The 23,224-nt window shown below is 41.1% G+C and overlaps 1 protein-coding gene across 4 annotated transcripts in view; it reads left to right on the top strand.

Moving 5' to 3' along the window:
- Positions 1-19,718, top strand: part of phactr2 (phosphatase and actin regulator 2) — a 57,462-nt gene extending 37,744 nt beyond the window's left edge. For all 4 annotated transcript variants that reach the window (XM_050071203.1, XM_050071202.1, XM_050071205.1 and 1 more), the window contains 8 exons: positions 1,830-2,349; positions 2,595-2,770; positions 4,796-4,952; positions 5,317-5,372; positions 9,028-9,089; positions 9,465-9,602; positions 11,460-11,536; positions 13,513-19,718. In XM_050071203.1, coding sequence (XP_049927160.1) covers positions 1,830-2,349; positions 2,595-2,770; positions 4,796-4,952; positions 5,317-5,372; positions 9,028-9,089; positions 9,465-9,602; positions 11,460-11,536; positions 13,513-13,528 — 1,202 coding nt within the window. In that variant the 3' untranslated portion in view covers positions 13,529-19,718. The remainder of the gene's footprint in view (positions 1-1,829; positions 2,350-2,594; positions 2,771-4,795; positions 4,953-5,316; positions 5,373-9,027; positions 9,090-9,464; positions 9,603-11,459; positions 11,537-13,512) is intronic.
- Positions 19,719-23,224: the final 3,506 nt, after the last annotated feature.

Below are 23,224 nucleotides of genomic sequence, written 5' to 3' on the forward strand. Positions count from 1 at the left end.
AGCCAGTGTGCCTGCCAGTGTTCCTACCTGCGTGACTCCCCTGCATGAAAATGTGCTTGAATCACTGTTTGACAGGAATGGCGACGCACTGTAAAGCCGTTTGCACCTGTAAACCATGGCATCATGTGCACTCCCTCAATGTGTTTGAAGTCAAATCAAGCTGCTGCAAAATACGGTTCCCCTGTCTCACCCTCTTGAAAGTGTCCTTAATAATGAGAAGAGATTTCCAGTCAAGTGATTGAAGTGTTTATGATATCTATTTCTGAGAAAGCAGAAGTGAAAATATGTTTCAGCTTTGTACGCCCAGCACAACTCTGTGTGTGTGTGTGTGTGTGTGTGTGTGTGTGTAGGGAAGAGCCTGAGTGTGACTGAGTTCAGTGTAGCATGGCCCTCGTAAAAGAAGCTCCGACAGGCTCATGTGGTTTTTTCATTGATGGCATGATGCTAGGGCATGATCATCACCCTTCATCCCTTCATCCTATGTGTGTGTGTGTGTGTGTGTGTGTGTGTTCTTTAACCTACAGCATGGTGAAACAAAGCAGCACGGAGCCCACATCCATGATATTGCATGTGATGTTCATGCACTGTTTTCTGAAAGCCCTTTGTGTATTACATTTTGAGTCACTGGGGGATTCGGGACAAAAGTTGTTTCATTCGTGTTTTAATCACATTCCTTTCCTCGGGCTGCTTTCACCAGCGCACAAAGACACTTCACAGACATTTAAAGGACCACTTCAGTCAGTGTTACCTTATCTAGTATTATCTAATCTATATTTATCGCAGTGTTAAAGACGTGATTAGAAGTGGTTACCAGCATGTTCTAATACAGGGCTGTGTTACTGAACATTGGACACTGGAACGCATACTGTAGATTAGGGAATATTATCACTGGTTTATACAGCCGAAACAATCTTGAATCTTAATGGATTATAGGTATGCTATGCAGGAATTACTCGTAATGGTTTTTAAACTGTATCACCACCGACTCTAAAGGTGAAAGCCAACTCCAGGTTTTTCCGCTTGCCATTTTATGCCGTTATATTTGCGTTTTTTCCACACTGCATCCCCGATTGTCATAGCTTCCTATTGGATGTCTGGCACCTGGTTGCTACCTTTTGTAAAGCCCAGACCTCACCTGCGGGCTGCGCCCAAAAACATGTCGAACACAGGAAAATAAGGAGAAAGTAAGAAAAAGCAGGCAGAAGGCAGAGTCTCTGCAGACAAATACAGCGAATCCTGTGACTTCCAGTGGGTCAGTGATGATTGGGAGATCTATTCACTGTTTTAAGGGAAATCCTGCATAGTTCACCCTTTAAATGATGAAAACAGTCAGAAGATGAAGCCCTTGAAATTATAGTTTGTTTTTTTCTGCTACAGCGTATGTATCTGCTCTGTAAATCACTGTGATCCTGTGATATTGGTTTTGCCACAGTGGCAATAAAAAACAGCGAGAGTTAGACACACAGGATTAAAACCACACATGCATAACGACACATACTAAAAAAACGTATATACAGGAGTTAAAGGGTTAACATGAGACAAAAGGAATCATTTTTAATCTTTTTAATAATATAAAGATTTCAGCAGTATACTTATAAAACCCCCTTTCTTATTGCAAAAAAAGATGCCCTAAAAGTGATCGGAGTTGGGTTTTAAATACCAGTATAACACATAGTATGTATAGATAGAAACAGTTTGACACCTACTGACAGAGAGAGTTTTGTTTATGTAACCTGTGTGTCCTCTGTGGGAGGAAACTGGAGCACCTGTAGCAAAGAAAAAGTCTAATTTTTCCCTCCTCTCTTTCTCTTGCTCCTGCGTCTCCTCAGCCAAATCCTCCCATCCAAAGAAGACAGGACTCACATCAAAAACATCCCCCGCCTCCGCCTCCACCTCCACCTCCACCACCCCTCGCTCTCGTGCGTCTAAGGACTCTACAGCAGAGACCGACGGGACCGATGCAAGGACCAACCGGAAATCAAACCCTCCCACATCCTCCTCCGTATCTCAAAAGGCCCCCGCAGAGACTCCTAGCCAGCCCGGGGAGTTAAAATCCTCGCCCCTTTCCTCAGACGCCAAGTCTGCCTCATCGAAAGCCTCAGGCGGTGAGACAGAGGGAGCTCAGGCTGCTTCTCCACCTGCTCCGGAGCCTAAATCTGCTCTCAAAGCCTCTGCTGCAGGTGAGGAAACCCACAAGGCTTCTGAGTCCGCTGTCCAGTCTCCCCATGTCAACACTGCGACGGAGGACACTTCCTTCACAGAGAGGGAGAAGGGGAGGATGGGAGGGGAGGGAGGAGAAGAGGAAAAGAAGAGAGGAGAAGGAGAGTCTGCTGGGGAGAACAGCCCGAGGTAAAAATGTAGTAAGGATGTGAGAGTTGGTGAAACATACCTTATGTTTGTCTTTTTTTATTCTTCTACAGAACATCACAAATCTACACACCAGTTTTACTACAGTCACACAATAAGTGCTGAAATGATGACTGACAATAAATCTTTCATAACATATAATATTTACATTTTGTGGATACAGCGCTACAGATCTCAGGATTTAACACATATGTGCCCTCACACTGTCTTGTTACGGTTTCCTGCAGGTCAGCAGAGGGTCATGCTGAAAGGCCGCAGGGTCTCAGTGTGAACATGGAGCAGGCCGAGGTGACGGTGATCCCCGATAGGCCGAGAGACAGCCAAACTAGCGACTCTGACTCTGACGGACCAATCCTGTACCGCGATGAGGAGGAGGAAGAGGAGGAGGACGAGTACACAACTAGTACGGCATGAGTTTTGTAACACACCACACAGTAATGGAGACACACAGGAAAAAGTCACATGCATATTGTACGAACATTTTAGAGAAGCTCCTCATGACCACACATCGTCAGCTGTGACGTGGTGATGTGTAGGTTATGTGTGTGAGGCATTTCATTAAGATAAGCTATTTATTTTGTAAACGCTGGCTAAACACTGGAAGGAAAAGGCAGCTCTAGGTTTTTATTCACATCCGACACAGTGTCTATATTCACATGCACAAAATATTCAATTTTTTGACTTTATTCCAAAAAAGATAAGAGTCCTACTAAGCTGTATACATGACTAATTACAATGAATATTCCGCTAATACTGCCATTTACATGCAGCCGTACATACTCCAGGTATCATGCCCTAATACGTCGTTCATCACATTAAAATACGGAAAAGTTAAATGCATCAAAATATGACTTTTCCACCAGTGGCAGATGTGTTCGACCATGTGAACACCGCCACCCTTTTTCACTCCTTCAGCCACCTTCTTAAAAGGTCGGCGCTGCGATATTTGTACTAGTCTTTCATAATGTTTAGAAGTAGGTGTGTTTCTCCTTTCAACTAGAAATGTGGGCTTTTCCTTTGGGCATGCATCTCTACCCCAGCTTTGCAAACTGTTGGCTAGTTGGTTTGTGCACAGTGCATACATGACAACTCCACTGTTAGTTACACACTTTGCTTTTCGCGCAGCTTCTATAGTTATGCCACATACACATGCCGCATGTCGTCGGAAAGCGAAGATTCTTGTGATTAGATTGATTCGGACCATTTAAAGATACAACCACCATAGTGGGTTCACTAAACGCTTCTGTCACACGGAAAAACAACCAAATGTTATGTTTACCAGCTAATACCTCCCAGTTACAGTCATGTGCAGCATCTTTCTCTCAAGAGAAAATGCAGGCGAGTTAAACAACCTTTTTATTTCAGTGTGTTTAAACTTGTATAACTTAATGACAGAAGCACTTACAGTGATTCTGACTGTTGGGGAAAAACTTCAGAGTGTTACCTTTTTAAATGAGACCGTGCTTGTACAGATACTAAACACAGAGCAAGAACAGCTCTCAGTTTACTTTGGGTATGCTTTGGATTGGCGTTCTTGGTGAATTATACAGGACGCATAACAGCTCAATAGGAAAAGGCTACATTCAAATGAGGCCTCGTAAACGTAGTCATTGATGCATGCTCTTTAGAGTACACTAAGTCACAAGTTCATTAGGTTCCTCTTTTACTTTCACACAGTTTGTACATTCCAACAAGTCATAGTCATGTGTACCCGTTAATGGTATAAATCACACTGACCAGTGTTTTATAACTCTCACTATCACTTCGTTGAGCATTGGAACACCAAAAAAAAAAACAAGTTATCATAGTGACAATAAGGGTGTCATTGCAGTTGATGATAATCATGCCGGCTCTGTTATCTCCCAAATGGCTGACACCTTGAGCTAGAAGCTAATTGTCGGTGGATGTTAACAGGGGGTGTAAGAAAATATTGATACACTTGAGTATCATTATATTATGTTTCTAGATACTGTATCTATTCCCAAAAACCCTATTGATTTTTAATTAATCATTTATATGCAAAGATTAGTGGCAGTTGTTCTATTTTTGTTGTGTTTAAACCCCCGACCGTTAGATCCTTAATCTGTCTTCAGACATTTGACTCTTGTACACCTACAAACAACATATTGCTTACATAAACACAAAAAACACAAGCTGATGAAACAGGAAGAGTCATAAATGGCGCACTGCTGAATCAAGAGTTTCCCTAAAATTAGATTTTAAGGGGCGCTCAGTAGCTTTGTGAGGAGAGCAGGCATCCCATGTACAAATGCAACGTCCAATGTCACCGCAGTATCACAATATTTTGCACTATATTGAATCGTAACTGTTGTATTGTGATTTGTGTCACATCTCAACTGTCCATGCAGGTTGTTTCAAGGCCCTCAGAAACCTGTGACAAGTTCTCCCCATTGTATCTCTGTCTCAGGTTCTCTGGCCATGAAGATCCGCCGACGAGACACCCTGAACATCAAGCTGGGGAACCGACCCAGCAAGAGAGAGCTGGAGGAGAAAAACATTCTGCCGCGGAGCTCGGAGACGGAGAGACACGAGCTCCGCCAGCAGATAGGCAGCAAACTAGTCAGGTACACACCTACTCAGCGTGCTGTGAAAATGCAGCTAGGTGTGAAGTTTCCTCGTAGATTTGGCGGAGCTGTGGGGTAAAAACAGAGTGCTAATTGTTTTTTGGTGTAGCTGTGGGCGGTGTACTGGTACAAATGATGCACAGTACAAATCTGTGCTCAAGTTCAGTTTGGCCTTCTCTACCAGATGAGGCAGACAGCTTTTGGATTAACAGCAAGAAAAGGGTGTAAGATTTAAAACAACAAATGTTTTGCACAAATGTTTTTTTGATAATTCAGGTTGTTTTTCTGAAGTCAGTGTAATGTTTTAAACCAGTTCTTATCTGCTCCTTGTATAAAGTATGTGAACACAGTTTTGTATTTCCAGGCGCCTGAGCCAAAGACCCACCACAGAGGAGCTGGAGCAGAGAAACATCCTCAAGCGTAAGTTTCTGAGATGCACTATTGAACTGTGGGGTGATGTGATGCACTATGTTTAGTAATATTCATGTATTATTTTTAAGTCATGGAAATATTATGAAAAATCAAAATGGTGGCATGGAAATGTGTGTGCAGTTGCAACTACTTAAGTTTCTAGACTCATTTTATTCACACCTAACGAAACTTTAAATGTAAAGCACGCTGACAGTGCTGCACAACCTCATCTGATACAAGATGGGATATGTGTTATCAGGCCGGTGAAAAGTGTAGTAACACCGGGTCGCGATATCACGGCTGAGGTAGGCAGAAATCAGGAAAACAAAAACAAAAGGCAGACTCTGAAAATACACCCTCCCCCTGCAGCTCTCCCCTCTCCGTCCTAAGCCCCTCCCGCCAGACGACCACGAGCATATGCACGTGCTTCATATAGTAACCCAGTGTTTCCCGGGCGTTAATTTATTGAATCCTGTTTCATTGTACAGTTGCCTACAGCTCATTTGTCCTGCCTGCCCCTTCTACACTCTCTATCAAACCACAAGTGAGACAAGAATTAGCTAGCTACCCCACGGTCTCTTCGCCTTGCTCCCCGCCGCTGTGGACTGTTTCCCTGGAAGCAGAGCATGCAGCAGCTCAGGATACAGACCTTTGATTGGCTGCTGGAGCGACTCAAATTTGGCCAGCACAACACCCAAACACACTCTCATAATGGGCTGGGGGCCAGCAGCAGTGTCGGGTCTAACCTGTGGAAGGCCCGATATACACTATGTGATTTTGGGCTGTCCCATACAAAAGATGACCAACGTGAAAGAAACGTTTGGCTGTGGCTCTAAAATGGTGGTCCTACGTTGCACAGTGAGAGGTTCAAGGATGGCCGTTGCCACAGTCTTGTGATCAAAGACAGCCTGGGATAAAATTAAAATGCTTCGACGATATTGACACATTTTATTTTGTTTCTCCGTCTGATGCGAATAGCAACTTTCTCCGCAGGACTGCTATTTTTCACGCTAAGAGAAGCTCCATGTCTGAACAAAATAGATGTAACAGGTATTGGTGGCAGCAACATATTGCCAGATACAACCCTGTGTGTCTCATTAATCAAATAGATGAGACAGATATGTCCGACTAAATTATGAGTTACCGTCTATTAGAGGCTGTGTGTCTCCTACACTAAGCTGATGTGGTCAGTCACACTGACATTTCACAGACTGCCTCAAAATTGGGTTTGTGGACTCTTTATGTTTTTTCCCCTTTTTACTTTGGTCACAGTAAACCACATTAATAAAAGTTTAGTCAGTTCAGGTCGGTTAGTTGGGCTGCATTGTGCGTAATATACACACCACACGCTAGCCCAGATAAATATTAAATAGACAGTCAAATAGGCAGTAAAATTGGTTTGTAATGCTACCAAGCAGGGCTTTAATCATCCTGCTGGAGGGTTTGCTGGCTCGCGCTCTGTGCCAGCTTTGCATTTCAGAGACCCAAAAGAAGCATTTAAGCTTTGGGTATTAGTCGTTTTGCTCGTGGCCCTGCTGAACCAGTTCAAACTGCTTTTTGTGCTGCTAAAGACTCAGTAAATATACTTTATGCTAAGTGGAAAATAAGTAGAAAAGAGCGGCACACAATCACCAGTTTGTACCCAGTGGTTACAACACAGGAAATTAAAAATTCAAACTCAGAAATCTTTGAATACAGAATATAACACAGTATGACATGACAATAGAAGAACATAAAGTTATCCAAACATGTTTCTGATCAAGTTTGTACCCACAGTTTATCCATGACGGGACATTTCAGCTCTCAGAGGCTATAATTCAACACATTAGATATACAGCAGCTGCTAAACTGCCAGGATGAGCCTTCGTCTTTACAACTGACTGCTGTAGTGATACTGATCTACCAATATAAATAGTGTCGAGGGGCATGTGAGGACGTGTTCACATTTGCACCAAGATTATACAACCAGCTGGTTTGCAATGTTTAAGTATCTTGGTTTACATTGTTATAGAGGTATTCACGGGTCCAAAATGACCAAACCGAACCAAAATGGACCAGGGAAATGTTGTGTTGTTTGTTCTGTGACCCAGTTGGCTAATTTTTAAAAATATATTTCCCCCACCTGTTTTGGCCGACAGAGAAGAGAGACCTGACGGGTCTTGGGTCTGTTTTATAGGCCTGACAAATCCAATAATGATATCGGCTACTAAAAATGTCGTCCTACTGCTTAAAAGTTTTTCAAATTCGTTACAATATTCTGTTTACACACATTTTACTGTATGTAATGTTTAATAATGTTTTAGATGTCTATTTTTAATTTTATTTTATTCCTTTCGTTCATACATTATCTGTAACCACTTATCCTGTTGGGGGTCACAGGGGGCTGGAGCCTATCCCAGCTGACACTGGGCGTGAGGCGGGGTACACCCTGGACAGGTCACCAGATTATCACAGGGCTGACACATAGAGACAGACAACCATTCACACTCACATTCACACCTACGGACAATTTAGAGTCACCAGTTAACCTGCATGTCTTTGGACTGTGGGAGGAAGCCGGAGTACCTGGAGAAAACCCACGCTGACACAGAGAGAACATGCAAACTCTGAAGGGCTCCCCCATCCTAAGTTCGAACTAGGAACCCTTTTGCTGTGAGGCGACAGCTAGATTCTCCACAATTCAATCATTCAGTTCATGTTACGGAAACTATGAGTGCCAAAATAAGCCCTAATAAATTCAGATTTATCAGCATGGTTACCAAGAGAGATGAATAGAAAAAAAGTGGTGACTCCAAACGTTTGAAGTTGTTACTAAGACTCAATATGTGCCCGTTCCTCGATCATTTACACTCCTTTAGTCCATAGGGATGGACCAATAACAAGAAAACGTTTGTTAATAAAATGAATCCACATTGTGAATATTAAGGGCTGACACTGCTGCTCAGTTAGACACAAGTTAGACACACGGCGCTTATATGTCTCTCTTGATCAGCGCTGATAACATGTCCTATCAGATCCACTCAGGCATTAGCCTACACTTAATGATAATTAAACCCGGGACCAGCAGTAACAGAGTGGGACCCAACCGGAGTCCTATTGACCATTATAAAACCTGGGCCCGACAGTGTAACACACAGCCTCGGTGTGGTCCTAACGCAGGAGAAACAAAGCCAGCCTTCGATGTGTACACATGAAGATCAAAGCAGCGGAGATTTATTGTGTGACTTCTCCCTCAGGAAGAGACGCAGAAAGAAAAAAGTACCTCCACACAGTTGTTCTGATTATGGGAAAGAAGCGTTAGGTGACTTGTTTCTATTTCAATCTCAAATGGAGCCAATAGAGGTCGAGGAGTTTACCATCTCCCCAGGCCAAGTCAGCCACGTGTTGCCTTCACAGACATACAGTATACATATTATACATCCATGAAGACGCTGCGAGAGAGAGAATGCGTTACAGATTCAACTCACATGATTCAGTCTGTCTCCAGATGAAATCAAAAGACATAGTTCCCCCTTTAGCTGCTGCTTATGTAAAGGAAATAACACAGCTTCACAGCCGTGGACACACTGTAATATGGCAATTCACTTCTTGCTGTTATAAATAGAAGTAGAAGCTTGTTGCAGACACAGTAGGTGTGATACGACTGTTTGTTTTGTGCATGCAGAGAAGAATGAGGCAGAGGAGCAAGAAGCCAAGCAAGAGATTAAAAGGAGACTCTCCAGAAAGGTACTGTAAACACCAAACACACACACACACATAAGCAAGAAGAGAGAAGACACAGTGAGTCTATATTTAGGTGCTAATATGTTTTGCTCCACCTCATGAGTCACGTTAGGAGGCAGGAAGTGAGGGAGTGGGGAGATCAGCCCATCTAGTGGACATAGATGGAACTGATGCTCGTCTTGCCATTAATAACTTTTACTTCCCAGAAACCTTTTAAATAATCAATAGAGGATACAATGATAAAATTAAACATAAGCACATAGTCATGTATAGTCATTAGGCTTTAATATGGCTTAAAACAAAAAAGAAAAACAGTGGGAAGACCATTTTTGAATCTATAATTTTCTAATTTCTCTCCCTATTTCTGTGTGTGTGTAGCTGAGTGTGAGGCCTACGGTGGCAGAGCTTGTCGCCCGCAGGATCCTGCGTTTTAACGAGTATGTGGAGGTAACGGACGCCAAGGATTATGACCGGCGGGCAGACAAACCCTGGACACGGCTTACTCCTGCTGACAAGGTACCACAGCCACTAAGTTTCATTGCAAATCATTCATTTCTTTATTATCTAATCAGCTCATCATCCTGCTGCTAGTTTGTAACAGTGCAGGTGAACTACAGGTGGTTAAAGGATATCAACGCTGATAAAAGTATATGGACCCATATGTGATTGTTTAATATTTAATTCCAAAGCCTTGGGCAGGCGTTCATCTGATGCTATAACAGCCTCCACTCTGCTGTGGAAGTTGTCCACAAACTGTTGGCTGCAGGGATTGGCTCCCACTCAGCCACAAGAGCATTAGTGAAGTTGGGTGATGAGATCTGGCTCGATGTTCCAGTTCATCTCAGAGGTGTTGGATGGAGTTGATGCCAGGGCTCTGTGCAGGATGATTGAGATCTTCCACATCAAACTCACAAAAACGTATTCTTGTGGACCTTGCTTGGTGCACAGGGGAACACTTAATACTTTTGACTGCATAAAGTATGTTACACTTTATGTTAAGCAGATTAAATTTGTTTTGCTTGTCCTACGTGAAGTGAGATGATCCTCTATGTCTTTACAACTCCTCAGAGAAGGAGAAAGACCCTAAGGGTGTGCTTGAGGGAAGTTTCTGTGTCAAGCCTGCCCTCTGCTGGTGATGTTTAGAACTACACCACATACAGAAATCACAGATGTCCATCATAAATCCTTAATTTGCATCACCTGCATATCCAGTAGAAGTGCCAGGAGGGTGGAGCAAATTATGTATGAAGAAAAATTTAAAATTACCTGTGACAGAGGGTTTTCTGAGGCCAGTCAAAGACAAGGATGTGCAGGATAAATTGTTTAAAAGTTGTTACCCTTGCTAGTATGCACCAGAAATACTAGTTGGTTAAACTTTATTTATATTTATTTTGTTTTATTTTATTTGTAAATTAAAGTCAATTCTATTTTATATGTGTATATATTTAAAAAAAAACCGCATATTAATATATATTTTGATGTATATATTTTGACTTTTTTTTTTTTTAGGATAGTTTACTGTTTGCGATGCAAATGCACTCAGCCAGACACATGTCCTAAAGACTTATTCTGCTAAACAATATTGTTTTCAACAAATGCTTATTTTTATTTGTAAGCTCTTGTCATGTTTTGTACAATAATGTGCAATTTCCATAATGCATGTTTCATAGTGCATTATGCAAAGTGGACACACTTCAGCTGCATTTAAAACACAGTTTAGTATTTGAAAAATGTGATTAGCGATTTCAGTCGGCTCTTATAATACATGCAATATTTTTTGACAATATTAAACCATATAGAGTAAATTGTGCTCAATTTTTGACTGTTTTATGGGTGTTTTCTTACTTTTGGACGAGTCAGCTAGTTAAAGTTTAAACTTCTGTTGAAGAGTCACACATATTAGTCGTTAGGAACATCCCTAGTCAAATGCAAGGCTCAATTTTCATGTTTAATTTAGTTTAAGGGTTTAAGAGTTTGTTGGAGTCAATCCTGCCCTCAGAGAACAGAGAAGAAAGCACATTTGCTGCTATGTACGTGTTCATGTGCACGTTGGTCTTGCCAGCCCTTTTCTTAAATTTTGGACTGTCAACATTTCAACATTACACTGTGAATTGTGGATTTTTCCCAGAAGCAAAGTTTGCAGCTGTGCAGATTTATAGACCGAGTGCATTAGCTCAAGTAGTCCAAAAGAGAGGCCACAGACAGGATGTGATGAGAGTGGAAAACACAGCTGCGCAATAGCTCTGTTTTGTTGTTGTGTGTGATGGCGGAACAGGTAACCTTGTCCTGCTAAGTGCATTTATCATCTTGCATGTGTGTGTGTGTGTGTGTGTGTGTGTGTGTGTGCGCGCGTGTGTGTGTTTTGTCCCTCAGGCTGCTATCCGTAAGGAGCTGAATGAGTTTAAGAGCCGAGAGATGGAGGTTCATGAAGACAGCAAACAGTTCACCAGGTACTCGAGCGGTCGATGACCTTCACCATTTAGCCGACTCTGACGATAACTCACGCCTCATTAGTAATTTATCCCCGTAAATCCTGCAGCTTATTAGCTTACTCTGATCAATATTTATATTACACTGATCCTCCAAAGCCATTCCCACTTACCACATTAAAGTCATGATGTCCACCTGGGTCGACTCCAGTTCATTATCCTCAGGCATTGATTGCCAATAAAGTTCAGATTCACTCTCTCATGTGTTATTAGATCTGTGTGACATGGTTTCATATTGTATCGCTGTGCAGAGATCAGACAGATTGAGTCCACCAGTAAAAAACTATACATGTTTTAATTAATATATATTTCCTAAACGACTGCATATTTGACCAATATCAGTTGAAAACGTTGGATTGAAGTTTTTCAATATCTGTCTTTTGCCAAGTCGAGCTGCATTAGGAGCACGAGTCCTAATAAATCAAAAACCATAGGTCATAAATCTTTATGATTTATTCATCATACAACATTACACCAAACCATTTTCTTTCCCTAAAGCCATTGGCTGCGGCTCAAGGTAACTATAAATTCATTTTTGAAGGGCAGCTGTTTGAGGAGTGTTTTGTTGCCTGGTAAAAATCCATATTGGATCAAAACATAGCAGCAATAGATCATTGAATTTATTACTGGATTATAAAGTGCAGAGTCTAATTGTGCCGTGAATATTGCATGCTATTAAGCATCTGCTAAAAAGGATTTTACTTTTGGATGTGATTAGGGCGCTCACTAAAAAGAGACAGCTCACCCCAAAATCCAAAATAGCTGTAGTGCTATTTAACACTCTAGATCAGTGGTTCCCAACTGAAAGGGTCGCGAGTCCAGTCTGAATGGACCGCAAGTGACTCGCAAACACGTCAAGTTTGTAAAAAAACACACTTTATTTTTATGTACAGTCAATTTCCAGCACAGAGCTTTTATTTTGAAGTGCCGTTTTCTACTATAGAGTGCGTGACTAACAGACAGCTACTTGACAGAGACAGCAAACTAGCTCAATGACATGGCCAAACACAAGTACAACGCTGAATGTATTAAACTGTGTGGACCTCGAACTAATGACTAAGGCAGAATCTGGACCCTGTGCCTGGACCAGTCGGGAACCACTGCTCTAGATTTTTGTGCGAGTTGCAGAGTGTTAGAGATATCGGCCGTAGAGACGTCTGCCTTCTCTTGAACATAACGGAACTGGATGTCACTCAGCTTGTGGTGCTCAAAGCGCCAAAAAATTACATTTGAAAAACTCAACATCAATGTCTCTGTCCAGAAATCATGACCTGGTTGCTCAAGATAATCCACAGAGCTGTTGCGTGTTGGAACTATTTTCCTTATACTGAACTACACCCGCCAACCGTGTCATCGCGCCGAAGGAAGAGTGCATCTACTGCTAGCTTACCTCGCACCACAGAGCTAACTAATGTTACAGCTCAGCCGAGAAGGATGCCATTAATGTTTACATCTTGAGCTGTCATGACGACAAGCCTCTAGTCCATAAGTTTCCGTCTGCACAGTGATACCATTGGCGGTTGTAGCTCAGTCGAAAGAAAATGGGGGGGGGTTGCTTCGAGTTACACAAGCCGAGTGCCATCTAACTCCATTATATTGAAGAGAAGGCAGACATCTCTATGGCTGATATTTCCAACATTCTTCAACTCACACCAAAACAGTCTAGATTGACAAGTAGCACCACAGGTTAGAGGAAAAATACTGTATGTATTTCAGACTTGGGGGTGAACTGCTCCTTTAAATTGTTCAAACAAGTTGATTGCAACCCATGTGACCCTAAACTACACTGTTTGCTTGTATATCTTTGCTCTGCAGTGACAGCATTTAAAGTAGAGCCAAAAAAGTGATTCCTAATAACTGATTTGTAGATTTTCCATTACACTGTGTACGTGTGTGTTGTATTTTCATAAACTAAGCTGGTGTGTCTGTGTTTCCAGATTCCATCGGCCCTAAGCGCCAGCTCTCACTGCCAGCTGGACGTCAGCACCACAAGCTCTCCGGTCCGCAGCTCCCAGCAGTCTCCCACAGCCCTCCCCGACCCTCAGTACACAGCTCAGTCCACTTTGCTTTGGGATCCTCCCGCTCCTGACGATGTATGACGTATGTCTGTCTATAGTGACAGCTACAGGTGTGCCTTAAGGCCTTTTGGCCATCCATGGACACCAGTGAAGCATTTGCACATATCTATAGTCAGAACAGTGGTGTGTCTAGCGCTCTGATTAGATTATTTATTATGTATATGACCAGAACCTGCGGGTATATGATGTTGTGTCTTTGTTGTGGTTCACTTCAGGCCATGTCACGAGATGTTCCAGGGAGGAAACATTGGCAGAGTTACCCTCTTAGTATTGAATGTGGCTCAGTTGTACTACAGAGTTTGTATACTTGCCAAGGTATGTCTGGTCATACAGCCAAATGGTCATATATGGGCATCCTCCCAGAACAGGAAGTGGGAGTGATTGGATGGTTGAGTGCTGTTGTCAGTGCCTATGTCATAGATCAGAGGGGAGGAGAGGCAGTTTGTTCTGCTCCGATGTGCCTCTCGGAGCTGAATCTGAAATACTGCGGTTCATTTTTAGACATATTAAAAGTATATTGCCACTAGAGGGCATTATATCATAAGAGTTATCGACTGTGAGGATGAAGATGTGTATGTAGATGAAGAGCAATCTGCGAGTGTTATATTTATAACTACTGAAGCTGAGGGATCGGTGGGCACCTGAGGCTCTGATAGTGAAGTGCAGTGGAAATCACTCCCAATTCCAGCCAGTTCTAATCTCTCAGCACTCATCCTGATGATACACGGTGATCATGCACCGTCATATATCTTGTGCTGAGTTATTTAGTGCAAACCTCTGATCACAAAGTGCTGGACTTGCTGTTTAGAGGATCTGACTTCAGTTTTTCATGTTAGGCTTTTGGCTGAAGCGCTCACTCGGAGTGACTTGTTGCCAAAGAAAACGCAGGTATTTGATTGTATGCTGGTTTTCTTATTTGAAAGTTTTGATATTGTCTGGTGGACTCCTGATGGTGGTTTTATAAATAGAGAACAGGCAGTGAGAGTTCCAGCACTAAAGCAATCAACAGGCCTCTTGAAGAAGTGGAGAAGTACTTTATTTTTCCATTTCCGTGAACGTGCTTTTGCAATTTCATCCGTCTGCAGCCTGTGATAGATATGCTGACAAGTGGTCCTTTCACACCTTGCCCTAACATGCACCTTGAATCCAGTGGTTATGATCTGGTTTTATCAACATACGGTTTTATACAGTTTTCTCTTTGATCCTGAAAGTTTAAAGGAACTGCTCAACTTTTTGGGGAAAGCACTGGGGCTAAAACAATTAGTTGATGAACAAAAACTTAATCAGCCACTGTTTTCATAATCAGTTTATCATTTCATTCTTTTTTTTAAAAACAAAAGGCCAAAAATGTGACAAACAGGCAGCAATTGATTGTCGTTTTTATCATATATGAAGCTGAATTTAAATCTTTCAAGATTTTGAGTGGTCAAATAAAACAAGCAATATGAATCATATTTGAATATGTCAGCTATGGGAAGTGATAACAGACATTTTTCATTATTTTCTGACTTTTAATAGATGAATCAATTATTCAGGTATAAAGAAAATAATTAACAGTCAACATAATCATTAGCTGCAGTGCTGAAATGCATTTATTCACATTCTGGCTGAGTGTTAGCCAGCAGGTGATTAGCTTAGCTTAGCATAAACACTGGGAGCAGGGGGAAACAGGTCGCCTGGCTCTTCACATTTGTTTTTTTGTTTGTTTGTTTGTTTTTTGGGTTTTTTAACCCTAGCTGTTTCCTTTGTATCCAGTCTTTATGCTAAGCTAAGCTAATCACCTGCTGGTTGTAGCTTCATAAGTAGGGCACAGAGATCAGAGCGGTGTCGATCCTCTCACCTTAGTCCAGGCAAAAATGTGAATAAGAGCTTTTCCCAAAATGTCGAACTATTTCTTTTACATCACATAGAAGGCAAAACTAAAATATGAGTATGTGTTATAGTAATCTAATAAGGGCTCGTACACATGCTGCATGTTTTGCACCCTTAAATCCACTGTTTTCAATGTAGATTTGCAGAAGGCGCGCTCAAAAGTAAGAGCGACACCCTGTGATAAATTAAGTCCAACTTTGGGAATGCAGCAATGTGCACAGCATGTCATGTGATGGGGAACAACCAATCACAGCTGGTAGATATCTGCCCTTCCTCCTTTAATGATAGATATGGAGTAGAAGTTGATTATTTTAGTGCAGGTCTACCCAGAGCTTTACATCTGTCCCATGGATGACATGTAATGCTTCATACATACTTGAAAAACAAAATGTCTGGAAGAAGATCAGCTCTGAACTCAGGATGTCTAGTAGGCTATGATGCGGTGCTGGTTATGGTCGCTTAGCAACATCAGGCACAACCTGCCACAGTGCCTTGAAAGTTGGCACAGAGTAGGCACAAGAGTAACACCCAGCACCCAACCTCACATTTTCCAGAAAGCAAAAGATGCAGCATGTGTCCCAGCCCTGAGCAGGAACACAGGAGGTTATACATTTTTTATATTCCAGTACTCTTTGAGATTAAATTTGGATTTTGTGCACTCTTGGCAAGATGTTTAGACTTTCATAAGTCTGAATTAAATTTCATTGTAAGGAGATTAAATACAAATGGAGAACAGTCGGCTGCACAACAACTTAATTACACTCAAAGGGATTTCCCTTTGTTTAAATGCGCAGATACACAGATGCTCAGTGTGTGTCGATTTATAGTTTGTTGGCGACATGGCTGAGGTGATTTGGATTCACCTTGGTGCATCTATAGATTTTCTGCCTCAACATGCTCCAGATACTCAAGATGTATGTCAATGCAAGATGTAAAGGGGATCATTCAGTAATGATAAGAAAGCTCAGATAAGTCAAAGGTGAAATGTGAAAGGACATGAAAGCAGACAGAGAACCTGAAACTATAACTCGCCACCAGAAATATTTTAGAAGCTGGGAGAGAATAAAACACCATGATGGCTCAGTCATTGCCGCGGATGTTCATAGAAATACCAAACAAAAATGTTTTTTCCCTCCCAGCACTACGAAGGAAATTCGGGCTGAAAAGTTACTGACAGATTGAGCTTGCTGACGTCCAAAGGCTTGTGTGCTCACAATAGACCTCCACAACAGTCGTCACTCGTACAAAATAGTATCCGAAAAAGGACTGATTTCTTCTCTCTGCTTCTGAATGTGCGGAGGTTGAAATGGTGTACAGCGATGGAAAAGAACCAACAGTATTCATTCATGTCAATGTCTATGTTGTTATATATAATGATTATTTTGTACATAATGTATATCGAGCATGTGCATACATTGAAATCAATTTTACTACAAGTATGATACAGTAGAACTTTGATGTGAATGTTTTAAGCTCTGATTTTAGTCGTCTTATTTTTTTTTTATCATCCCCAGAAAATAATAATGAAATGAGGAGTTCAGTGCTGTTTATCATACCAAGCACAGTTTGTTAAATAACTGTCACGTCTTTACCAAACCTACCTGTTTCCTAAACAGACCATTACATTACACACACTGCTTATTTCATATTCGCTTCCACCTTCACTCTAACTGAAGTCAGCAGGTGCGACGCAGCAGGTATTTCATGGATGGAGACTAAGTTTAAAAGCAGTTTATAATCCTTTCTGGACGTCGCTTTTGATTTATATCTTCAGATGGCCGTTGGTCAGCTTGCACAAAGTAGAAAAAAACAAACAGGATGTGACCTGAAATTTAAACTACATGAGTTTAGGCACAGTATAAAGTCTAGCTGCATTTTAATAGTAAGTAAATATGAGTCCATGTAATGGAAAATGTGCTTCTATAAAAGAGAACATAATGCAGCAAATACTGTAATAAAAATTTTAGATGCACAAATTAAAAGTCTCACCAGGTGGAACAGATTTGATCCCATCATGGCTGAGTACTTAATATGCTGCTTTCATCTCTGTAAAAAAGACAAGTTAATCTCTACAGCATAAAATGGAAAAATGTCCTTTTTGCATTTTATAAGCAGTATATAGTCAGTGAAGATGGTAAATGGCTATGCAGGTGTAAGCAGATGACATTTAAAGACATTTAAAGCAGCTATAACCTGTATTTTTGTTCTAATTTATTAAGAAACAATATGTGAAAACAGTGTGGCAATGTGACAGGAGTTGCTCATAGTGATCCTACAGAGAATCATCACCTGATTCTGCAGCTCCCCTCGGCTTTACAGAGCTTAATAGTGAGTTTTACCTCATGGTTTCGCTGCTAAGTGTGCAACTTTACTGTTTCCATTTAGTTTCACTGCTCTCGTAGAGTTGTTTTCAGCTGCAGGAGGCAGGTGTTTTCAGTCAAAACACTCTAAAAACCCACTGTTTCACTACGTTCTCAGCACAAAACACCAGACAGACACAAGGTATGTTTCCATCCTTCTGTCTTTTTGTGCAGTTACAATATGTGCATAAAGAAACCTGAGTGGAAACACCAAAACTTTAAAAAAAAAATTAAATATCCTAAAATAATTTTGTGTTGGGGGGAGGTGGAAAACTTGTTGCATTGATAAAAGTTAAATGGAAACAGTGCAGTGGCATTTAAAGACCTTTAAAGTGGCTGTAGTACAATGGAAGTTAATGATGATGTAGATTCATGATGTTGTGTCATTGCGTAGGCCACTGCAGGCTCTATTTGTCATCTCTGGACGGCTTTTAACATGCTTACGTATGCACACAGGGCTTCCAAGAGCACATAGCTGTAATATTAGTTGTTAAAATCCCTCTATTTCCTCAGCCCAGTGTGTTCTTCATATTATACATCCATTGTTTCCCATTGTTTGAGTTGTGACTGTCTCTATTTTAAATGATACCGTCTTGTTGCACCCTCTTTTCCTGCAGTGACACCTGACTTGCTCATCTCCATGAACAAACTTCCAATATACACATTACAAAAATGGATGGAAAAGCGCATATATTCATTTTTGTTGTTGCAAATTTTCTGAAATTTGGTTAAACTTTCTGCTACATTTTGAAGAGAGGGGAGCATTTGGCAGCCAAAGAGCCAAAAACATTGTTCAGGAAGTGATGGAAACTAAAAGCAGAGTTAATAAGTTATAATCAATGACAAAATACATTAATACACACTTCAAAAATGTCTTTACATTTGCTTACAGCTACATTATAGTGTGGTACAAACCATTAATAAAGTGTTTGTATACTGCTTATAAATAAATGACTAGAAAGGTTGAAATTAAGAAGCTTTAGAAATCTTACTTTTAAAGCACAGGTGATTTTATAATGAAACTACTAGCTTAATTCTGGTCTAGACTGTCACCACTTAATATTTCTTTTCTGCAACACTGATGCATAAACACATCTTTACATATTTTAATCCAGAAACTGATGAAACATCTGGACAAAGCAGTTGAGAGTTTGGTAGAGCCTTGACAGTTTGTGTTGCCAGTCAGTATTAATCACAAGGAGCGTGTCCTGTAAAAACTTTAATGGCTGCAGTCTGTTTCATCTCATCTTGTGTGGAACTGTAACATCAACACGATAAACCTCCTGAGACCCAAAGAAAAGTTGTAACACACCCCACGTTTCTTTACATCACCTATAACATGGAATACGTGAAATTAAAGATACATATATTTCTTTAAACATTAAAAATGGACACTTTGACACTTAACTATTCGCAGCTGCTGCTGTTAAATTTGTAGTACTGGAGGCTTCCACCAGTTCATGAAAATGTTTACATTTGAGGAAGTCTGCAGTTGCAATGGTGCTTCCTTTATCACACACAAACCAAATCCCCCCAAATCAGAAAGCCACAGTCAGACTGCTGCTGCTGTTGTTGACCAAGAGCTTACATCTCCATTATTTTGCCTTTTCTTGATCATGTTAAATTCACAGTAAGATACTGGGATTTACTGGGGATTCACAAGTGTCAGTCACACTATAAACCCTCCAACTTTGCATTTACAGTCACTGAAATGCATTGATTTTTTTTTTTTAATTGATCTCTGAAGTCATAGGATGATGTCATATATCAGCTACTGTTATGTCCAAACTGTGTATATTGTTTTTGTATATAAAGAATGATGGGAAAACATCATTTTTGTGACCTTGTTTTTCTTGTCATGTGATCAGCATTACTCTAATTACTGAATTATGGACATGAGCATTTACTCACTCATACTAGTGACTTTTCTTTTCATAGATCCAGGAAATGCATTTGCAACGGCTTAACAAGCATGTAAGAAAAAGTGAAATTTCACTGATCCCCCTTCTCTCTTTTCTGTCATTGTATTATTGCTGGCTGCGTTGCTCAGAGCTGGTTTTAGGTGGCAGATTTTAGAGTCCTTGAAGGCCACGTTTCCTCATTCACTATTCAGAGACATAAAATGGAAAGACACTTAGTCTCTGTAGGGTTTTATTTTTAAATACATTACATCATTCCTTGCAGATTTTCTGAAATACTTAAAAACTGTGCCAATTTTTTGTTTTTATTCCTAGTGACACAAGGATGGCTCCCAGACAAATTTACAGCCTGGAAACCCGTAAGTGTAGCAATTAGTGCCAATTAAGGCTTTATAGGATATTGGATTTTTTTTTATTTAATAAAGAAAGCCTTTAACTCAGCTTTTTTTCTTCACCTTCCGTGTGCCCTGAATTTGAATAACTGTCACGGATGACAGCGTAATTACTCTGAGATATCTGCATTGAACCTCACGGTGCCTTCTGGCTCTCACTGAGTTTCTGCTCGGGTCACAAAAGGACAAGCGAGTCTGCCTAAAGTGAAATTACATATGTGTTTTTATCAGCCAAGATAGCAGCGTGGCTCAAGGGACCATGGCTCCGTCAGTCGATCGACCTATCTGGTCCAGACAGAAATATCTTTATAACATTTTACAGACATTTAATGTGCCCCGAGGATGAATCCTAATGACTGCGATGTTCCTGTGAGCTGTTCCTCAGTGCCAACTACATCTGTGCTTTTGAGTCAAAAAAGAAAAAAAAAGTTGGCATTGCATTTTTCTGCAAACCACAGATATGTTTCATTTGTATGTGATTGTGTAAAAACATGTCCTAACTTACAGGTTTTTTTTCATTCATTTCAACAGCGCTGTGGTTAACATGTGGTTGGGTGTAGGCACAAATAAACCCAACTGTTTAGGGTTAGGAAAATTTTTTTTGATTTAAAATACCTGGTTGTGTTGGCATAATCCCCAGTGGAAAAGCAGCAATGTCTCTGTAAAAAACATCTGCTTTTCTTGGCACAATCCAGGCTGGAAAAACACCACCGGGTTGCTACAGAACGGTTGGGGGCTAAAAAGCTGCTGAAAACAGTTCTCATTTATGGCATTCATTTTGATTTCTCACTAAGGGATATGCCTCCCTGCGTATTCCTCAGAAACATTTTTCTCATTATGCCAATCCTGATTGGTTGGTGATCGTGATGTCTGCATCAGGTGGATCCACCTACTATTGAAAGGCAATCTTCACCTGTTGCATAGGCTAGTTAGCTTCATGGTCCATAGATCAGAGCTAACTTAATCACTCTGTTGCTGCAATGTCATTGTAAAAAACAAGTGCTTTTCATGGCACTGTCCCTGGTGGAAAAACAGCAATAGGTTGTTGGTTGGGGGCTAAAAAAGCTAAAAAGAAAACACCTGATTTTGTTCTTTGTTGGTCTCGAACAGTGGTCTGCCTTGGTGTCGCACCATCCACCATCTCCTCCACCTCCCCATGACAAATTGAGCCCATATACTACATCACTGTAGAAACAGTGATATGATACACATGACCGTGACTTGACTGAAATGTCTCAACTATTAAATGGATTGCAATGAAATTTGGTTCAGACATTCATCTCCCCATAGAGATGTATTGAACCTGAAGACTTCCTCAAGCGGCACCATCAGGTCAAATTATTTATTTGTTCAAGCCCTTGATTTATGACTAAATACCTGCAAGACTTTCCCATCAGCCTCATCTGTGCTCTGTGTTTTCTGCAAATTGACAAATGGGTGGCATGGTGGTGCAGTGGTTAGCATTGTCGCTTCACAGGTAGGGTTCGAAGCTAAGGTGGGGGATTTGAGGGGGAGCCCTTCTGTGCGGAGTTTGCATGTTCTCCCTGTGTCACTGTGGGTTTTCTCCGGGTACTCCAGCTTCCTCCCACAGTCCAAAGACATGCAGGTTAATTGGTGACTCTAAATTGGCCGTAGGTGTGAATGTAAGTGTGAATGGTTGTCTGTCTCTATGTGTCAGCCCTGTGATACCTGTCCAGGGTGTGCCCCACCTCTTGCCCAATGTCAGCTGGGATAGGCTCCAGTGCTTCCTTATGACAAATGTTGTCATGAAACTATGATGAGCATTTTAAACCTGCTGAACATTGTCTAGTCCGTCTCTCTTTTTGTCAAGTCCACATTGATGTGACAGAAGTTATGTATTCAATAACACTATAAATTAAAATAAGAGCATCGCCTTTGACTAATTTGGTAATCTCCTGTCCCGTCTTTTTCCCTCCTCAGTTGTCAACAAATAAAACCAAATGCAAATAACTTAGTCTGATCAAATCCTCTGCATGTTGTGAGACACATCAATTTAATTTGACAAATGTAAAACAACACGACTCCACTAACTGTAATAGCTACTTCCCAAACAGGGAGTCAAAATGCAAATGCATCTTCAGCCTCCAATTTGCAAACACAATGTGACAAATGGGACGGAGGGTTGAACCGCATTATCCTGCCATTCCATTAAAACTACATTTTGCCAAATGGATTTCCGATGAATATTCCAAATGAATGTGAAGCTCCGTGCAGGCTGTTTGCTTGTCTTGTATTGATCTCATGCTCACTTGCACATAGAATCTGGTGGTGTCGAGGGCATGATATCCTAATGCATGTGTTGCGAACATATCAGAGGATGTGAATGTGTGTGAATGACCATTAAAGTAAAGTATCGGCCCTATCAATTCAGCCTCACCCAGAGTACGAGCTGGTGAGCTTTTAAAGAGGATGTGGGCGTAATGGAGTCGGTTCTGAAGAAGAGGACGAGGAAATAAGAGCTTGAGATTGAAGGAGACAAGGGAGGAGGAGAATCAGAAAGAGATTGGAAAGACAGAGACGGTATAGGAAATGAGAGACAACCAAAGACGTCAATCACCAGCGGGGCTTTAACTTTAAAAGTCTTCTCTGCTGGCTTTGGAACTGATTTCACTGGAGGTGTTGTGCTACAGAGTGACCTCAGCGACAGGAAAGGTGTGAATTAAAGTTTTTGATTTGCTTGGAATGTTGACGTCGAAGCTCCCTTGCTCAATAGCTATATATATTATCCTGACAGTGGTGTTAATCAGGTTTATAGAGCAAAGGAGGACAGCAAGATAACTTAGCAGCTGGTATGCTTGGAAGATGCCTCCTGAACCACAGTTATCATAAAACTCCTGCTCTCTCTATCTCACACACTCACACACACTTCTCTAACCTGGCCACACTTGCTCCCTAAATCCTCACCTTTATCTTAAACTTTACATTAGCATTCACCTCGGCCATGTTTTCCTGACCTGAATTTTAAACGTAAACTTTAAATGTAGACGAGCTCCTTTTTCAAAGTGTT

The sequence above is a fragment of the Epinephelus moara genome, chromosome 19 (assembly GCF_006386435.1).
Source record: "Epinephelus moara isolate mb chromosome 19, YSFRI_EMoa_1.0, whole genome shotgun sequence".
NCBI classification, from domain to species: domain Eukaryota; kingdom Metazoa; phylum Chordata; class Actinopteri; order Perciformes; family Serranidae; genus Epinephelus; species Epinephelus moara.